We start from the raw sequence: 20,238 nt of genomic DNA, 5'->3' as shown, positions 1-20,238 counted from the left end.
TATGTCAGCTGTTTACTCTATCCCAGAGATGTTGCCTGACCTGCTGAATTTCTCCAGCATTTTGTGTGTGTGTTTTGCTCAGGAAAAGTATATTGTTGATTCATAATGCAGTTCCAAATAGAAATTGATTGAGTTACAAGAATCTAACTACAGTAACACAATTTAGAAACTATGAATCCATCATAATTTGGAAAAAAGTGCACAGGGCAGATAGTTTGCCAGGAATATTTTATTATTTAAGAACACAGACAACCAAAGTAAAAAGCAGTTCCAAAGATTAACAACAACTGAACATTATTTTGCAATGGTTAATTGAATCAATTCTTGGTTTCTTATAGAATATAGAATACATACATACTGTAACAGTTATATTTGGGTAAATGATAGCTATAACAAATGCAGTGGATATCACAATTTGAATGCATACATATTGTGGATGAATAGTAGCAGTACAACTTTGATGCATGTTCATTTTAACTTGCCTGTCCTGTAATTAAGTTCCAATACCTCCTGTAATTCCAGGTAGAAGCAATGGCCATTGTTATGGATGTATCGCTCCACTTTACATCAGCACTTTTTTACCTAGCCTGTCCATTTTAGTTTCTAAGGCTGTTGATTGAAGAGGAAACAAAGATGATTACTTTACTTATCATTCCAGGAAATGTTTTATACTTAACTAAATTCTGAAACTTAATGGCATAAGAAAAAATATACATACCACATTATTATGCTGAAGCCTTAAGCACATGATTAGTTGTGAGAAGCTGCCATGCACTTAGAGCAGAGAAAGGATATGTGCAAAAGTATTAGCGTATTAGATTAGTGAAGACTGAAGTTCCTGTTGTAACAGAGAATATTAACAGATTCTAAGTTCCTGTCGATTCAATATATTCTGTAAATAAGATCTTCAATTCATACTTCACATTAATTTTGAAATGCTCCCGGTCAAATATCACTCAACACAATATCAATAATATTACCACTTCCATTGAAATGCTACTGAAACAAACATGCAATCCAAAATGTTGTCCATTGGAATGTGTCTGCCTATGTCAGTCAAAATATAATGACATAGTATATATTGGAAAGGCAGAGTAGTCTTATGCTGGGCTGAACTGGTATTTGTAAGCCTCTACCAGTAACTAGTGTATTAGACAAGGTATATATTTTGAAGCCAAGATGGTATGTGACAGGCAACTGCAAAATCTAACGATAGTTAATTAAATAATCTTGAATTTGACAAGAAAAATATAGAAACATTTTTGCTTCACTAACATCATTCTGGGAAGGTTATATGCTGACCTTACCTGGTTTAGCCCAAATGTGACTCCTGACTTACAGTAATCAGATTGATTCAGAACTACTCTCCAAGTATCAAAATATATTTACTATCACTTATTTACAATAACATTTTCTTGAATATTTAAAGTCAGAAAACAACTAAAGAATTTTCAACTTATTGCAATAACTTAAATAATCGCATTTTGTATTTGTCCGCTTAAAGGCAAATGGGAAAAGCAAAGGATTCAGTATTTACCAGTGAAAAGGGCCTTGGCAATTGTGGGGATGACTTACAGTGGACTGAAACACTTGAGCATATAGACATTAAGAAAGAGGATGTGCTAGAGCTGTTAAAAGGTACTAAGTTAGGGAAGTCGCTGGGACTGGATGAGAGATACTGTACAGTGGGAAGTGAGAAAGGAGATTGCTGAGCCTCTGGTGATGATCTTTAGGGATGGAGAAGTACCAGCGGATTGGAAGGTTGCAAATGTTGTTCCCTTGTTTAAGAAAGGGTGTAGAGATAACCCAGGAAATTATAGAACAATGAGTCTTACTTCAGTGGTGGGCAAATTGTTGGAGAAGATCCTGAGAGACAGGATTCATGAGCATTTGGAAAGATATAATCCAGTTAGGATATTCAGCATGGTTATGTGCCTTACGAGCTTAATTGAATTCTTTGAGGAGGAAACAAAACACACTGATGAAAGCAGAGCAGTGGATGTAGTGTATATGGATTTCAGTAAGGCATTTAATAAGGTTCCTCATGCAAGGCTCATTCAGAGAGTAAGGAGGCATGGGATCCAAGGAGACGTTGCTTTGTGAATTGAGAATTGGCTTGCACACAGAAGGCAAAGGGCGGTTGTAGGTGGTTCATATCCTGCATGGAGGACATTGACCAGTGGTGTTCTGCAGGGATCTGTTCTGGGACCCCTCCTCTTTGTGATTTTTATAAATGACCTGGAGGAGGAAGTAGAAGGCTGGGTTAATAAGTTTGCTGATGACACAAAAGTTGGGGGTGTTGTGGATAGTCTGGAGGGTTGTCAGAAGTTACAACGGGACATCGGTGGGATGCAGAACTGGGCTGCGAAGTGACAGGTGGACTTCAACCCAGATAAGTGCGAAGTGGTTCATTTTGGTAGGTCCAATTTGAAGCCAGAACATAATATTAATGATAATACTCATGGCAGTGTGGAGGATCAGGGAGATCTTGGGGTCCGTGTCCATAGGGCACTCTTAGCTGCTGCGCAGATTGACAGTGTCGTTCAGAAGGCTTGATTGCCTTCATCAACTTTGGGATTGAGTTCAAGAGTGTGAGGTAATGTTAAAGCTATATAAGACCTCAGTTAGACCCCACTCTCAGTACTGTGTTCAATTCTGGTCATCTCATTACAGGAAGGATGTGGATAGTATAGTGAGAGTGCAGAGGAGATTTACAAGGATGTTGCCTGGAATGGAGATCATGCCTTATGAGAATAAGTTATGAGAACTTGGCCGTTTCTCCTTGGAGCTATTTAGGATGAGTGGTGACCTGATAGAGGTGTATAAGATGAAGAGCAGCATTGATTGTGTGGATAGCCAGAGGCTTTTCCCCAGGGCTGAAATGGCTAACATGAGGGGGCATAGTTTTAAAGTGCCTGGAAATAGGAACTCGGGTGATGTCAGAGGTAAGTGTGTGGAATGCACTGCCAGCGACAGTGGTAGAGGCGGATACAATAGGGTCTTTTAAGAGACTCATAGATAGGTACATGGAGCTTAGAAAAATAGAGGGCTATGCAGTAGGGTAATCCTAGGCAATTCCTAGAGTAGATTACATGGTTGGTACAACATTGTGGGCTGAAGGGCTTGCAATGTGCTGTAGATTTCTATGATTCTATGAATAAGAGTTATTACTTGTTCCAAATAATATTAGTTATCAAAAGTTATATGCTATTCTCTATTCATAAAGCTTACAAATAACATTTAAGTTATTGTGGAGAGGGATATTGCTTACTATTTTCAGCTTAATGCAGAGAGGTTTCTTCATTATGATTATATTTGCAACAGATTATAAACTGAACTTGTTTCTTTGCACTAAGTTCTTTTTAACAATGGGAAGTGAGGTTATTTTCCAGGCAAACAGTGAAAACATTTAACCTAACATTTAGACTGAATAAAGGAAAAGGACTTGCATATTTTTAAAGTTTATAGCATACTTGTATTTAATCATTATCACTGTCAACTGTAAATAGGGACATTTTAGTTTATTAAAGTATTGTGAGATACAATTGTCCATTTAAAGCAGTACTTGTAAACTTAAAGTGAATTGACTTGCAGCTGAAAAGGGAGTTTCATATCTTTTGCTAAAGTCATCCTACAACCTGCATTAATATTTCACATAAAAGCATATATTTTAGAAAGCTTAGGTATTAGAAGAGAGATTTATTAATATGGACTGGATATAATATATGTTAAATAGAGCATAGGATATATAACATTAAAACACAGTAAGGCCCTTCAGTCCACAAGGTTAATTAACTCTAAAATCAATCTAGCTCTTCTTTCTTGCATCACTGCCCCTAATTTTATATAATCTATGTACCTATCTAAGACTTACTTAAATCTCCTTACTGCAACTGTATCTGCTTTTACCTCCATCCCTGGCAGGGCATTTCATGGACCAACTATTCTTCCCTGATATCCCCCCTCTACTTCCCTCCAATCACCTTAAAATTATGCCACCTTGTATTAACCATTTCTGCCCTTGAAAAAGGGCTCTCGCTGTCCACTCTATCTATGCCTCTGATCATCTTGTCTATCTCTATCAGGTCACCTCTCATCCTCTTTCATTATATATAATGTAATTATATTATAATAAAATCTGTGTTTGTTGCTTTACATTTAATGCTGCTAAATGAGTTGGTAAATTACAAATTTTACACATATTGTTATATTTACTCACACATGTCCTTGGAATTCCCTGATTTTATCATCTTGCTAAGCTTCATGGATCAGTGGAATCAGAATTTTGCGCAATACTGGTGCTGGTTAATGTTCAGAGAGTTCAGTATTTGTTGTTGTGGTTAGGTGTACGTACATCAGATGTGCACACTAATTTTTTTTATGACACACTGTCTTATCTCGGCAAAATGTAAGTTCTAAGTTCCTTTATGTCTAACTGGAGCACATTTTTAGGCCACTGCAAAAAGAAAAGAGGTTAAGTATGAAACCAAGGTGACTAACCTTCCATGTCCAGCTAATGGGAACAGTGGCAAAGGCTCAGAGAAATAATCAATCAAACATACAAGCATTTGGAAAGGCTCCTACATACTCTCCTAGCATCTCATTTCATAAGCCATCCTGAAGACACTCATCCCACAAATTAATGAAGAGCTGGGACATTTCATCCTGAGACTACACCCCCACCAGCCAGCCCCTCAGAGTTTCCGATCAGCAACTGACCTGGAGCTTGTGCATGAATGCAGTGCATTAGAATTACCCAGTACTTCTGCAGCTCAAGATTATTCTGCTCTCTAGATTAGTACAGGGCTTTTTTTCCAATATATATATTTATTTGTTGGGATACAGCATGGAATAGGCCCTTCCAGCCCTTGGAGACGTGCCCAGCAATCCCCACAATTAAACCCTAGCTGATTTAATTTACAATGACTATTTAACCTACTAGCCAGTATGTCTTTGGACTGTGGGAGGAAACAGGAGCACCTGGAGGAAACCCACATGGTCATGGGGAGAACGTACATATCCCTACAGGCAGCGTTGGGAATTGAACCCATGTCACTGGTTCTGTAAAACATTGTGCTAACCACTATGCTACTGTGCCACACTTATCACCATTCTTTATCATAAATAATATTGCTTAATGGATGAAGATCATATTAAAATAATAAATAGAAGTAAACTATTGATAATAATCAACTAGCAAACACGAAGAAATCTGCAGATGCTGGAAACTCAAACAACACACACACAAAATGCAGGCCAGGCAACATCTATAAGGAAAAGCATATCCATGAGGAGAAGCACTGTTGACGTTTCGGGCCGAGACCCTTCGAGGGGTTTTGGCCCGAAACGTCGACAGCGCTTCTCCTTATAGATGCTGCCTGGCCTGCTGTGTTTCACCAGCATTTTGTGTGTGTTGATAATAATCAACTGATTTGTTATGTATAGTAATGATGCATCTTGTATTCCTTTCATAGAAAATAATCAGAAATATAAAGTAAATATGAAATCATAACAAAAGCAACTTCTTGAAAGCAACTTTAAATTATTTAAACATTGCAGTCCAAAAGCACTAACAATTAGGAATATTTCCCAGGCAGTTAATTGTCTTACGCATCAAAAGTATAATACAGTCATTAGTTATTTATGTTGCATCAGATATCTGTGGAGGTATGTCAATGCTGCAGAACATTTTTGTTTATACAACTGTCAATAATTACAAAAAGAATAGGAATAAGTTAAATGAAGAAATGTTTATTTACAGGAAGATGATAACATGAAAATTTATTTTACAAGGTAATAACATTAGTGGTATGTTCAAACTACAGATCTACAGCATTATAACAGAATCAAGTGTACAAAAGTAGAAAAGCAAAAGGAGATTATTTGTATAGTTTGCATTTGATTTGCTGTTTGTCAGTGATTGTATTAATTTCAGAGATACTTTCAGAGTGCTGAATTCTGTAGTAAAATGTTGATTGAAAGCAGCATATCTTCAGGATTATAGAATTAAGATTTTATTGTTTCAAGTTATAATTGGGACAGATATTCAACACTGGATCACATTCCATGAAAGACAGAGATCAAGGTTTATCTGTACTTTTACTCTGTTGAATCCTAGCATCGACTAACAAAAAAATCTGTCACCTAATCTTATCAAGTTCAATTTACCCATTCTTAACAGCATTGCAGTCAAGAAAGCTCCAAGTTTTTGCTATCCCCTGTGCAAATAACTGCTTGCTGACATATTTGTCATAGGGTCACATGGTCATGCAGGCCCTTTGGCCCATCATTTCGATGCTAATCATTAAGTATTTATACTAATGCCATTTATCAGCACCGATTCAGTTCTCCACCTTAGCAGTTCATTGCAGGTTATCTCCATCTATCACCCCATCAAACAGTGTATTCTAAGTTCTAACCACACACTTCCTGGGGGAGAAAAAGTCTTCCTTAGATTTCCTTTTATCCCTTATCCTAAACCTATGCCATCAAGATGTGCATTCTGTGCAATGGGGAGTAGCTTCCATATCCATGATCCTCATAATTTTGTGTAAGTATACAGATCTCCCTGCAAACTCTTCCACTCCATGGAAAACAAAACCCAGCCCATTCAGTTTCTCCTCAAAACTGAATCCTCCCAGGCAACAACCTCTGTGTCCTTAATAATGCAATGCTGTAATTCCTAAAGCGTGATGGCTAGAACTGTACACAGTACTCCATTGTGGCCTAACAATGCTACTGTAACTTCCCTGTTCCTACATTCTATGCCTCAGTCAATGAAGGAAATATCCCTTTGCCTCATTCACTACCTTATCTACCTGTGCTGACATCTGTACAGATAACATCATGTATAATTCGGTCTCCTTTCCTTCTGGAAAAGACTGATTGCAGAGAGAGTGAAGCGAAAATTCACCAGACTGGTTCCTGAGTTATCAGACATGTCTTACATGATGTTATTGAGCAGTCCTGAGATCTATTCTCCAGAATTTGAAAGGTTGAGATATGTCCTCATTGAAGCACAGAAAATATTTTGAGGGCTTGACATAAGGTAGATGCAAGTTGGATGTTACCCCGGGATACCGAGTCTAGAATTAGCATTAAGTGACAGGGTATTCAGGAGTGAAATCAGTAAAGATTTCATCATTCATTGGGAGATGCATATTTGAAATTTCTTATACTAGAGGAGTATAGAAGCTTAGACATTGATTACTTTAAAATAAAGATTGTAGATTTCTAGATATTAGGAAGATGGGAAGGAAAACAATGTCTGAGGTAGAAGATCTTGTGTTTGTGGTAATGGAATAATGTGCATGTGTATGCATATCAGTGCGCGCGCGCGCGCACGCGCGCACACACACACACACACACACACACACACACACACACACACACACACACACACACACACAACACACACACACACAAACACACACACGTCACACTCTTCATACTCATACACACAACACACAGCCGCACAAAAGGCTGTTTGAAAGTAGATGGCATTTGCAAGTTCAAGAGGGAATTTCTTCAAATGCTGGGAAAAGTGATGATAGACTTTTCTGTCCCTGTAAATTCTGATGTGCTCAGTGTAAAGCAGGGCTTCCCTTCTTTTTATGCCATGGAGCCTTGCCATTAACCAAGGGGTCCATGAATTCCAGGTTGGGAGCCCCTGGTGTAAAGCATGAAATATATCAGGAAGGTATGATTCCTGCTCAGATTTTGCTGAAATGGGCACTGTGGTGTCTGTGCCAATTGATAAGGTTTCTCATGCACAGTTACGTTTTAATTACTTTCTTTGCCTTAAAGCTTGTTAGTGGATGAGTGGCATAACACTGAAGAAAATAATAACCAGTAGTTTTACATTCAGGATACATGTTGTCCATTCTGCACAAGATTAACTCATTAGTAACAGCAAGAAAGGCTTTCCATTTCAAATATAACTTAGTAACTTGTCACATAATAGAACAACAACGACACTTCTGTTTGTTATTTGTACCTGACACTGTGGAGTCACTGTAGATTCCGTCTTTATCCACCTGGTCACCAGAGTAGTTTCTGTAGGGAGAATGATTATTATCTCGGCCTGAGATCAAAATGGATTTCCTTGGGAGGGAGTTATTCCCTGCAGATAGAGTTATAGCAGCATATGATGTTTTATGTATCTCATTCGCAGTTGAAAGAGGAACGGGATGGAATACAGGATTAGTGAGGTTATTTGCTTGATGTGCATTCACCTCATCATCATCATCATCATCACTGATCATGACCAGTTCTGCTCGGATTGCTCCTTCAAACCCTAAAACTTTGCTGGTTTCATATTCGTCATCGACATTGTGGTAGCCCATGAAGACCATAGTAACTGGTTCCTCTGTGTCAATGGTAGAAGGCGAGGAATGGCAAACGTTAAGCCCACTGTCTAAATTTTCAGACGTAGTAGAAGCTCTGCCATCATGATTGAGTTCAGAATTGACAAACACGGCCTTGCGGTAATTGTCCCTGGGCGGGTGACAAGGAAGCTGCACTGAATTCAGCTCATTTTCAGGTATTGGCGACTCATAACTTTGTCGACTCTGGCTTCGTGTGGAACTCGGAGACCAGCAATTAGATATTGGGCAGGATAAGGAAGTAGTAGGAGTGACCATTGCCTGTTGATAACTGGGCAAATTCCTTACCAGATCTGTGTCACCATCATTGGTTCGATAAACTTGAGCCTTCACTGGATCATGCCTCTCAATTCCTTCACTTGCAGCCATGTTTTCTTGAATCCTTGGCTCCGAGTCCATCTGCTCATTGATAAACATTTTAGGATAGTGGGAGCTGCTGTAGGAACTTGAGTAAACCGGGGCATGACAAGCCACAGGAATATTCGCCTGTTTCTCACCAGCCTTTTGTAACAATGCTTCCACCTCCTCATGAGTCATGTCATTGACACCATTCTGAATCAGTCTTCCATCACTATGCAAAGCATATACTGATTTCGCCCTATCTTCATAGACCTTCACGCCCTTGTTTTGGATTTCATCGATCATCACTGGTACAGTCGATAGAACGGTGCTTTCTCCAGTCTTCATATCCTTTTGGACATTGATTTCCACGGCAAACAAAGCTATTCAGAAAATATTTATAAAGGTTAGCAAAAACTTTTTCCTTAATCAATTGATCCTTAATCAGGATCAATTCTTACTGTTATAAAAAAGTTGTTTCTTGACTGACTAATAATCAAAAGGATTTCTCATTGTTTTGGAAAAAATGTGTGCATTCTTTCTATTACTGGGCTTTGTTACTGACTTTCCTTATTTCCCATCGCTTTGGTGAAACATATTTAAATTTAACAGGTTTACTGAAAAATACTGTTATTGTGTAACATATGAGAAAGTAAGTGAAAATTGAATTGAAGCAATTTCCAAAAATGAAACAGAAGAGATAGATGCAGGAGTAGGACAGATGGCCTGTCAAACCTCCTGTGCCGTTCAGTACGATTCTGTCTGAACTGGCAGTGGACTCAGCTATACTACCTTACTTTTCCCCATAACCCATAATACCCCTGGTATGCAAAACTCTAACTAACCCTTTCATAAATATATTTAGTGAGGTAGCCTTTATTGTTCACTGAGCAGAGTTCCATAGATTCACTACTCTCTGGGGAAAGCAGTTTCTCCTCATCTCCATCTTAAACCTATCCCCCCAAATCTTGAGGCTATGTCCTCATGTTCTAGTTTCACTTACCAGTAGAACTAGCTTTCCTGACTCTATCTTATTTATCTCTTTCATTTTGTCATATGTTACTCTAAGACCTTCTCTCATTCATCTGAATTCCAGCAGGTAGAGTCCCAGGCAACACAATTTCTCTTCCTAGGTTAACCCTGATCTCCAGAAAAATCTTCAGAAAATCTGCCAGTCTGGCACAGTGTAAGTCGTAACCAGAGTTCCACTGTAACTACAGGTGCTGGTTCTCAGCGGATGGCAATCTGTATCAGGTCATTGAGTCCAACAGCATGAAAGCAAGTTCTTCCAGCCGATCAGACCACACCGTCTATTAAGTAGCACTAACACCACTACCATCCCATTTTAGTCTTTATGCAGTCCTATTAGCTCCCTCTCCAGAAGAATAGAAAAACATCTTTTTGCGAGAGGGACAGCTGAATGCTGCTACCCAGAGTGCTCCAGCTTGTCGCATGCAGTTACAGTCAACAACTAGCAAGGTGAATGGTCTTAATTGTAAAGGGGATCTTGTGCAAAAGTAAGAAAATCTAGCTGTAACTATACAGGATATTTGTGAAATCATTGAAGGGGCACCATAACAATTTTCCCTCTTTGGTGAGAGGAATATACTCACTCTATCTCTATTTTTATTTACTTAGAAAAATAGTGTGGACCAGACCCTTCCGGCACACTGGGCCCAGCAACCCACTGATCTAAGCCTAATCACGAGACAATTTAAATGACCAATTAACCTATGAAGCAGTATGTCTTTGGAATGTGTGAAGAAACAGGAGTAAAGTCTTTAAAAGTCTTGTTAAGTGAAGTGGAATTAAGTTTTTAGATCACATCCTGTTACAGTTGAATAAATTCTCAGGCCATGGAAGATTAAATTTGTCCAGACAGATTGTGATTGAATAATGTTTAAACATTTACATTTTTAAAAATTAGTATTTTTAAAAACTCATATTTTATATTTTATGATGTTTGATCCAACCTTTATTTTGTTCTCTATTATATGCATTGGATATTTTTTCATGCTTCCTGATATTCTCCTTATAAGAATTCTTTAGCCCAATTATGCATTTAGCTTTCTCCAGATTGCTGCTGGATGGCACAGAGTTTGATTTGGTGTTAATGAGCAGAAAAGTTCCTTGAAGATCAGCAAAGATCCTGGTTTTCATTGTTGCCCCTAAAATTCAAGCCTTTGGGAAGAAATGAAAGGCACCCCAATCACATGAACCTACCTGCTTTGGACCCTCCTGAGTCTTGTGTTTCAAATTCTGGACTTGCTTTTCTCTGTTTTATCTGAGACTGATATTGTTTTGCAGGGTTTGAAAACTCCGAGCGTACAAACTTTACCTGATCTATGAACAGGGACACAATAGTCATCAATATAATGCAGACATTAGCAGAACGTAATTGAAAATAACTATGAAGCAAATAATAACATTGTTTTCTTACTTCGATCACTCTCGGCCTGTGCTGCCTGTAAAGAGATAATAAAAATAAATTTTTATAAGAATTGATTGTGTTCCTGGGGAAAAAAAAAACTATCTTATATTAAATACAAGCCTTACTATATTGCATTGACCTTATTAAGAATTCATTTTTAAAAACCTTGTAAGAGAAATACTTAACTTGTTAATGAATGACAAGTTCTTGGATCTCAATTCCCTCACTTGCAGATGCGAGTAAGTTTGGATTGACAACAACATCTCCTTCACAATCTCCATCAACACTGGTGCACCACAAGGCTGTGTGCTCACTGCCTGCTCTCTTCACTTCACACTTATCAAGCACAGCTCTAATACCATATTCAAGTTTGTTGATGACACCAGCGTCGTAGATGGTGATGAATTACCATATATATGAGGGAGATTGAAAATCTGACTGAGTGGTGCCATGACAATAATGTCTTACTCAATGTTAGCAAGACAAAGGAGCTGATTATTGACTTCAGGAGAACAAACCAGAGCTCCATAAACCAGTCCTCATTGGATGATCAGAGGTGGAGAGGGTCAGAAAACTTTACTTTCCTCAGTATTGTAACTTCTGAAGACCTATTCTGGGCCCAGGACGTAAGTGTAATTTTGAAGAAATATTGACAAAGCATCTACTTCCTTAGGAGTTTGTCGAGATCCAGCATGACATCTAAAACTTTGACAAACATCTATTGATGTGTAGAGGGGAGTATATTGGCTGGTTATGTCACAGCCTGATAAGGAAACACTAATTCCCTTAAATGGAAAAACCTACAAGTAGTAGTAGCCCTGGCCCAGTCCATCACAGGTAAAGCCCTCCCCACCTTTGAGCACATCTACATGAAACGCTGTCACAGGAAGCAGCTTCCATCATCAGAGACATGCTCTCTTTTTGATGCTGCCATCAGGAAGGAGGTACAGCAGCTACAGGACTCTCACTAGCATGTTCAGGGACAGTTCATTATCACTCAACCATCAAGCTCTTGAACCAAAGGGGTACGGTCTTTCATTGACTCTGTTATGATCGTTATTCCACAGACTTATTGAGTACGCTCACAAATGAGTCTCAGCGGTATATATGGCGACATATATGTATTTCGATAATAAATTTACTTTAGCTTTGAAGTCTGAAGCCTGAAGACTGGGAACCGGAAACTGAAGGCCTGTCCTGGACTTAAAGGGATTTTCCAAATGTGCGGGCAGGTAGGAGGAAGGAAAGAGTCTTATTTTGCTGTTGTTGTTTGGTTGCTTGTCGTGTTCTGTTTTGATGTTTCTGCTGAGCATTGTCAGTATGATATGTTAAGCCGGAATCAGAGGTGACTCTTGCAGGCTGCCACCAGCAAGTCCTTAGGTATGTTGATTGTTAATGCAAATAGTACATTTCACTGTACATTTCCATGTACATGTGAACAATAAACTCTGAATCGGAGTTCGAAAGAACTGTAGAATATGAGATAGTAGTCCTTTGAATGACATTTAAATGAGCGTTTCAGTTATATATTCATAGATTGACTTCTATTTCCCAACACTTACTGACAGTCAGCAACCACTCATATATCCCAAAATATGAGCTAAAATATTTTAGTTTCTAAGTAGCATGCTTACATTTGGGATGAGGATGATTGTGGGAAGTATAAAAGTCTATTCTATTTAAATTCTATTTAATAATATGTTGGTTACTAAACATTTACTTTATAGATGGGCTACCAATAAGGAGTGAACCAGGTATGATTTGTGGAGGGCTATTTCAAGGGTGAAGAGACAATTTCAAATGAGGCTGGAGGTGACTTCAGATGTATGACAACCCTAGCAGAATTTGCAAGACATTCAAGCAAAACCCAATAGCACAAATGGCAGCGATGCCTCACCACCAGATGAACTCAACGCCTTCTATGCCTGCTTTGAAAAGGAGAATACAACCACAGCTGTGAAGATCCCTGCTGCATCTGATGACAATGTGTGTCTCAGAGGCCGATGTTAGACTGTTTTTAAAGAGAGTGAACCCTTGCAAGGCGGAAGTTGCCAATGGAGTACCTGGAAAAGCTCTGAAAACCTGTGTCAACCAACTGGCAGGGGCATTCAAGTACATTTCCAACCTCTCACTGCTACAGGCGGAAGTTCCCACTTGCTTCAAAAAGGCAACAATTATGCCAGTGCCTAAGAATAATGTGGGGTCTGCTTTAATGGCTATCACCCGGTAGCACTCACATCTACAGTGATGAAATGCTTTGAGAGGTTGGTCATGACTAGACTGAACTCCTGTCTCAGCAAGGACCTGGACCAATTGCAATTTGCCTATCACCACAATAGTTCTATGGCAGATGTATTCTCAATGGCTGTGCACACGGCTTTAGACCACCTGGACAACACAAACACCCATGTCAGGATGTTGTTCATCGACTATAGCTCAGCATTTAATACCACCATTTCCACAACCTTGATTGAGAAGTTGCAGAACCTGGGCCTCTGTACCTCACTGTACAATTAGATCCTCGACTTCCTAACTGGAAGACCACAATCTGTGCGGATTGGTGATAACATCTCCTCCTTGCTGACAATCAACACTGGCGCACTGAAACCGAGTGTGCTAAGCCCACTGCTCTACTCGCTATATACAGATGATTGTGTGGCTAGGCAGAGCTCAAATACTATCTATAAATTTGCTGATGATGCAACCATTGTTGGTGACAAGGGGGTGTACAGGAGTGTGATATGCCAACCAGTGGAGTGGTGCCACAGCAACAACCTGGCACTCAACATCAGTAAGACAAAAAAGTTGATTGTGGACTTCAGGAAGGGTAATGAAAGAACACATACCAATTCTCATAGAGGGATTAGAAGTGGAGAGAGTGAGCAGCTTCAAACTCCAGGGTGTCAAGGTATCTCTGAGGATCTAACCTGGTCCTGACATATTGATGCAGTTATAAAGAAGGCAAGACAGTGACTATACTGTACTTCATTACGAGTTTGAAGAAATTTGGTGTGTCGACTCAAAAACTTCTATAGATTTACTGTAGAGAGCATTCTGACAGGCTGCATCACTGTCTGGTATGGAGGGGCTACTGCACAGGACCGAATGAAGATGCAGAGGGTTGTAAATTTAGTTGGCACCATCGTGGATACTATCCTGCAAGGTGCCCAGGACAACTTCAAGGAGCAGTGTCTCAGAAAGGCAGCGTCCATTGTTAAGGACACCTGGCACCCAGGGCATGCCCTTTTCTCACTGTTACCATCAGGTAGGAGGTACAGAAGCCTGAAGGCACACACTCAGTGATTCAGGAACAGCTTCTTCCCCTCTGCCATCTGATTCCTAAATGGACATTGAACCCTTGGACACTATGTCACTTTTTAAATATATATTATTTCTGGTTTTTTTTGCATGATTTAAAAAAAAAATTATTCGATATACATATACTCTTATTTATTTATAATAATTATTATTTTATTTAGTTTTTTTCTTCTATATTATGTATTGCATTGAACTGCTGCTGCTAAGTTAACAAATTTCATGACACACGCTGATGATAATAAACCTGATTCTGATCCAGGAATGCAACTGATCATTGTACCTTCTTGTAGCATTTAAAGTTAATAGCTTGAAAGTTCTTTTACAGATTCCACATAAACAGCAATAAATTGAAAAACACAGTAATTGACTTCTCATAGTAAAGTCAGCCAAGTCTACGAGAGAATTTATCTCTTCGTTCTTCGTTAAATATTTGTGCAAGGTTGTTAAAATCATACGGTGCTGTATCAGGCAACTTAATGTTGTATCCAATTACAACACCAGTGATTGAAGTAACACACAAGAAATCCTGGAGGAACGCTGCAGCTCAAACAACATCTATGGAGAGGTATGAACAGTTGGTGTTTCAGGCCAAGACCTCATCACGACTGGAATGGAAGGGGAAAGAAGCCAGAACAGAAGGTTTCGGAGTGGGGGGGGGGGCAAGGAGTAAAAGCTGAGAGGGTGATCAGTGAAGCCAGATGGATGAAAATGGGGGGGGGGGAGGAATGAAGTGCGAAGCTGTGAGGTGGTGGTTGGAAAAGTTAAAGGGCTGGAGAAGAAGGAACCCGATAGGAGAAGAGAGTGGACCATGGGAGAAAGGGAACGAAGAAGGGCATAGTGGGAGATGATAGGCAGGTGAAGAGATGAGAAGGGGTAAAAGGGGAGCCAGAATGGGGAATGGGGAAAGACAGAAGTGGGGGGTAGAAATTAATAGAAGTTAGAGAAATCAATGTACATGCCATCAGGTTGGGGACTACCTAGCACTTCCTGTACACTTCATTGACTCAATCTGGATAACTTGCTCAATTTGGGGTGGATTTTAGCCTACTATTTTTTGACAACGTATAGTACATAAGACACAAAATTCCAAATGTTATATTATAGGAAGAAAAACAATCATTGCAAGCAATGTTCAGTTTGAGCTTGCCTTTGAATATGTGCAATTGTTCTTTAAGAAGGTTTATTGTTTCTCTTTAACTGATCAGTGTAAATTGAAAAACCCTAGACTCTACAGACTGCTTAAAACACCTTTTCACTCTCTGGTAAGTTTGGCTCCTTGAAATAGGATTACCTCCCTGGAAACTGTTCAGAAGTTTAAGACTAATTGGGGTAGTGAACGGGCAATCAAACAAGTAGCATGTGTGTAACACTTGTATACGTTCAACATGTGCAAACAATTTGAATGCAAAATTATGTTGTATTATCCTCCAGTAACAACATATTAGAACTATTAATGTATCATGAATTCATGAATTACACTGAATAACTTACCTTAATTATATCTGCTGTCGATCTTTCTGTTGCTTTCAGTTTTTTTAGTAACAGTTGTTCATTAGATGAAATTTGGGCTTCTTGGTTTTCAAGAGTTTTTATTTCTTCTTTGAGCCTGAAAATAACACTTAACTTTAGAAAGTGGGAATTCGACTCAGATGTACAATCGGAATGCAATTTCAATTTCAGCGTTTAAGAGAAACTTGGATGGGAGAGGGATGGAGGGCAACGGTCTGGGTGCAGGTTGATGGAAATTGGCAGTTTAAATGGTTCAGCATCGACTAGCTGAGCCGAATGGCCTGTTTCTGTGCCATAGCTTTCTGCAATTATGTAAATATCACATAGGACATGCTTTTAAGGTGAGAAGGGAAAGTTTAAAGGAGATATGAAGGGCACATTACCTTTTTTTACACTGTTATTGGTAAGTGTTCAGGGTGGTTTACTGGGGTACTGGTGGATGCAGATATGATCGTGGCATTTCAGAGGCTGTTAGACATATATGAATATGCAGGGAATGGCAGAATATGGGTTTTGTATAGGCTGAAAAGATTTGTCTCATTGTTCTCTGTTCTGTGCTGGTGATAATTTGCACATTTGCTGCATTGTAACCTTCAGTTAAGTGTATATGCTTTCACTTGGCACAAATCAAGAGAGGGACACATTTGCGCTCCATAGAAATTTGCTGTGAACTCAGTTCTCAAAGCAGAAGTTTTTACACAAGAAGTCTATTAACTGGATAATTAAATTTTTCATCTTTACCTTTGTAGTCTAATAAGCATGCTGGGGATATTAATGAGAGGGGTATGTCTTTATTGTACTTATCCTCTGTAGTCTATATCATAGGTGATGATAGTTTGAGAGGTTGCATATTATGTCATACATATACTACACTGCACTGTGTTTATTGCCATGTAATCTGCACAATCTTAAATATCTCACAGCAAAGTAAAGGTAAAGACAAGGAAAAGGGGATGGGAAATGGAGAAGTTGAGGGGGGCAGGGCACTAGCGGAGCTTTGAGAAATTGATGTTCATGCCATCAGCTTGGAGGCTACCCAAACGGAATATAAGGTTTTGTTCCTCCAACTTAAGTGTGGCCTCAGCACGACAGTGGAGGAGGCCATGGATGGACATATCAGAATGGAATGGGAATGGGAAGAGGAATTAAAATGAGTGTCCATTGGGAGATCCGCTTGTTCCAGCGGATGGAGTGTAGGTGCTTGGTGAAGCAGTCTCCCAATCTACGTTGGGTCTCACTGATGTATGGGAGGCCACACCAGGTGCCCCAAATACAGTACATGACGGCAACAGACTCACAGGTGAAATGTCACCTCATCCGGACTGACTGTTAGGGCCCTGGATGGTAGTGAGGGAGGAAGTGTAGGGGCTGGTATAGCACTTGTTCTGCTTACAAGGATAAGTGCCAGGAGGGAGATTAGTGGGGAGGGACGAATGGACAAGGGAGCTGCATAGGGAGTGATTCCAGTGGAAAGCAGAAAGTATGTGTGTGTGGGGGGGGGGGTGTTGTGGTGGGATTCCATTGAAGGTAATGGAAGTTTTGGAGACTTATATGCTGGATGTGAAGGCTGGTGGGGTGGTAGGTGAGGTCAAGAGGAAACCTATCCTTGATAGGGTGGCAGGAGGATGGGTTAAGAGCAGACGTGCATAAAATGGAAGAGATGCGGTTGAGGGCAGAGTTGACGGTGGAGGAAGAGAAGCCCCTTCCTTTAAAAAAGGAGGATATCTCCTTTGTTCTAGAGTGAAAAGCCTCATCCTGAGTGCAGAGTTAAGAGAAGGGGATGACATTTTAATGAGTAGCAGGTGGGATGAGGTATAGTCCAGGTAGCTGTGAGAGTTCGTAGGTTTGTAATAGACATCGGTGGATAAGTTGCCTCTGGAGACAGAGACAGTGACATCGAGAAAGAGAAGGGAGGTGGAGGAAATGGACCAGGTGAAATTGAAGGCAGGGTGGAAGTTCGAGGCAAAGTGGATGAAGTCGACGAGTTCAGCAAAACAGAAGATGATGGCTTGAACTGTGATGACAGATAGCTTAGCTGGCAGATAAAGTCAGGTGCTAATACAGTCCATTGTATCTCTGGATCCACATTTCATTTCATTCATGTCTCTTATATTTGTTTCTAATCTTGGATGTGATTCTGGAACTGCTGGAGCCTGTGATTTTCAGTTTGGAGGTTGTTTGGGTGTTCCAGGGGGATTCAGGGAGACAGAGGCAGAGGCAGTGTGCACAAGAAGGCTGCAGGACAGGGCACAAGCTGATGTTTGACTCCATTTCACAGATTAAAGCTTCTGTTTCCCTGAACAAAATGTAGAATGAGAAAACATTGAGGCCAATATGAAAAGTGAGCCCAGACTGCCTGATTGTTGATTGTTGATGGGATCTCTCTGCTACCAGAGAGGGAGAGGCTGGCAATCTGCCCATTGAATTTTAACCAGGTTTTCTGCATTTTGGACATGGACTTGGTCCATGGACTTTTTTGCAGTCTTATAAGTTTTTTTACATTCTGTGTTTTTCACTTGATCTTTCTTGTTTTTTGTGTGTGGGGGAGGAGGGGGTTTGTGGATCGATGTGCCTGTTCCATTTTCATTCATTTTTTTGGTGCAGGGAAGGGGAATTTAGGGATTTCTTGGTTCTGTGGCTATCTGGAGAAGAATTTCAGAGTTGTTACTTTGATATTAAATGAACCTTTGAAGTTTTGATTCAGTAATGAAGCAGCAACTTCCCGAAGAGAAATTCATGATGTTTAACATTTGGAAGGACTGTGTGCACACAGCTGCCTCATTGGTTAGATTGGAGTTGCTTATCCTTTCAGAAAACGTAAGGGAAGATAAGTATTCTAATTATTTTACCTTGATTTTTAAATCATCTGTTTCATTCAAAAGATTTCAAATTAATTTAGTTTTCATTTTTAAATATATTTTATATTATTTAATCCTATTTGAAAAGCTATTAAATGTTGCAGTCGAAGATACTGAAAATTGTGAAAAAACAACCTTTGACGGTTAGCAGACTGTTAGGATATTCTGGGTTGGATCTCAACTTATCTTCCCTGGTGCCTGCTCATGATTCAGAAGCAACGACTTCCCCCACAAACTCCATTTTGTCCAAAGATCTGCTGAATATATCATGCCTGTTTACATTGCTATATTCATCAACCCATAGCAGTTGAGGCCAGACACTAATGCCCTCATCAATCCGTTCTGTCTCTGGATGCACCACTGATTCAGTAATGATACCACGACTTGCTGAAGAGAGGCTCATGATGTTTTACGCACAGAAGGACTGCAATATGAACAACTGCCTCATTGGTTAGTTTGGAGTTGCTTACCCTTTCGGGAAAGGGAAGGGAAGATAAGTATCTAAGTTTAAAACATCAAACCCTGTCTTCAACAAATCACTTATTACCTCAAATTGACAATATACTTCTTTATATTTAGAATCCCTCCTGGACTTTATCCATTCTCCCCCAGGATATGCTTCTGATGCCCTGTCCCTCCATAGCTAATATCAGCTACATATTCATTCTTTTATTCTGGCATTAAAACCACATTATTAGAAACATAGAAACATAGAAAACCTACAGGACAATACAGGCCCTTCAGCCCATAATGCTGTGCTGAACATGCACTTACTTTAAAAATTACCTAGGGTTACCTATTGCCCTCTATTTTACCAAGCTCCAGGTTCCTATCCAATAGTCTCTTAAAAGACCGTATTGTATCTGCCCCCACCACCATCACCGGCAGCCCATTCCACGCACTCACCACTCTCTGCGTAAAAAAACTTACCTCTGACATCTCCTCTGCACCTGCTTCCAAGTGCCTTAAAACTGTGTCCTCTTGTGTTAGCCATTTCAGCCCTGGGAAAAAGCCTCTGACTATCCACACAATCAATACCCCTCATCATCTTAAACACCTATCAGGTCATCTCTCATCCTCTGTCGCTCCAAGGAGAAAAGGCCAAGTTCACTTAACCTATTCTTATAAGACATGCCCTCCAATCCAGGCAACATCCTTGCACTGTTTCTATAGTTTCCACATCCTTTCTGTAGTGAGATGAACAGGACTGAATACAGTACTCCAAGTGGGGTCTGACCAGGGTCCTAAAGAACTGCAACATTACCTCTCAGCTCTTGAACTCAATCTTACGGCTGATGAAGGCCCATACACCGTATGCCTTCTTAACCACAGAGTCAACTTGCGCAGCTAAGCCCAAGATCCCTCTGATCCTCCACACTGCCAAGAGTCTTACCATTAA

At 39.8% G+C, this 20,238-nt stretch overlaps 1 protein-coding gene across 9 annotated transcripts in view; it reads right to left on the bottom strand.

Moving 5' to 3' along the window:
• Positions 1–214: 214 nt before the first annotated feature.
• LOC132401776 (paralemmin-2-like) overlaps positions 215–20,238 on the bottom strand; it is a 128,664-nt gene continuing 108,640 nt past the window's right edge. For 6 of the 9 annotated variants that reach the window (XM_059983969.1, XM_059983970.1, XM_059983967.1 and 3 more), the window contains 5 exons: positions 15,964–16,078; positions 11,164–11,188; positions 10,947–11,066; positions 7,997–9,106; positions 215–609 (listed from right to left, as the gene is read on the bottom strand). In XM_059983969.1, coding sequence (XP_059839952.1) covers positions 563–609; positions 7,997–9,106; positions 10,947–11,066; positions 11,164–11,188; positions 15,964–16,078 — 1,417 coding nt within the window. In that variant the 3' untranslated portion in view covers positions 215–562. Of the gene's footprint in view, positions 610–718; positions 4,457–7,996; positions 9,107–10,946; positions 11,067–11,163; positions 11,189–15,963; positions 16,079–20,238 lie in introns of those variants that run through there. The other 3 variants (XR_009514703.1, XR_009514704.1, XR_009514705.1) reach the window with 3 other exon arrangements.

Source organism: Hypanus sabinus, chromosome 11, assembly GCF_030144855.1.
Source record: "Hypanus sabinus isolate sHypSab1 chromosome 11, sHypSab1.hap1, whole genome shotgun sequence".
In the NCBI taxonomy this organism is placed as follows: domain Eukaryota; kingdom Metazoa; phylum Chordata; class Chondrichthyes; order Myliobatiformes; family Dasyatidae; genus Hypanus; species Hypanus sabinus.
This window is presented reverse-complemented; position numbering and strand designations above follow the sequence as displayed.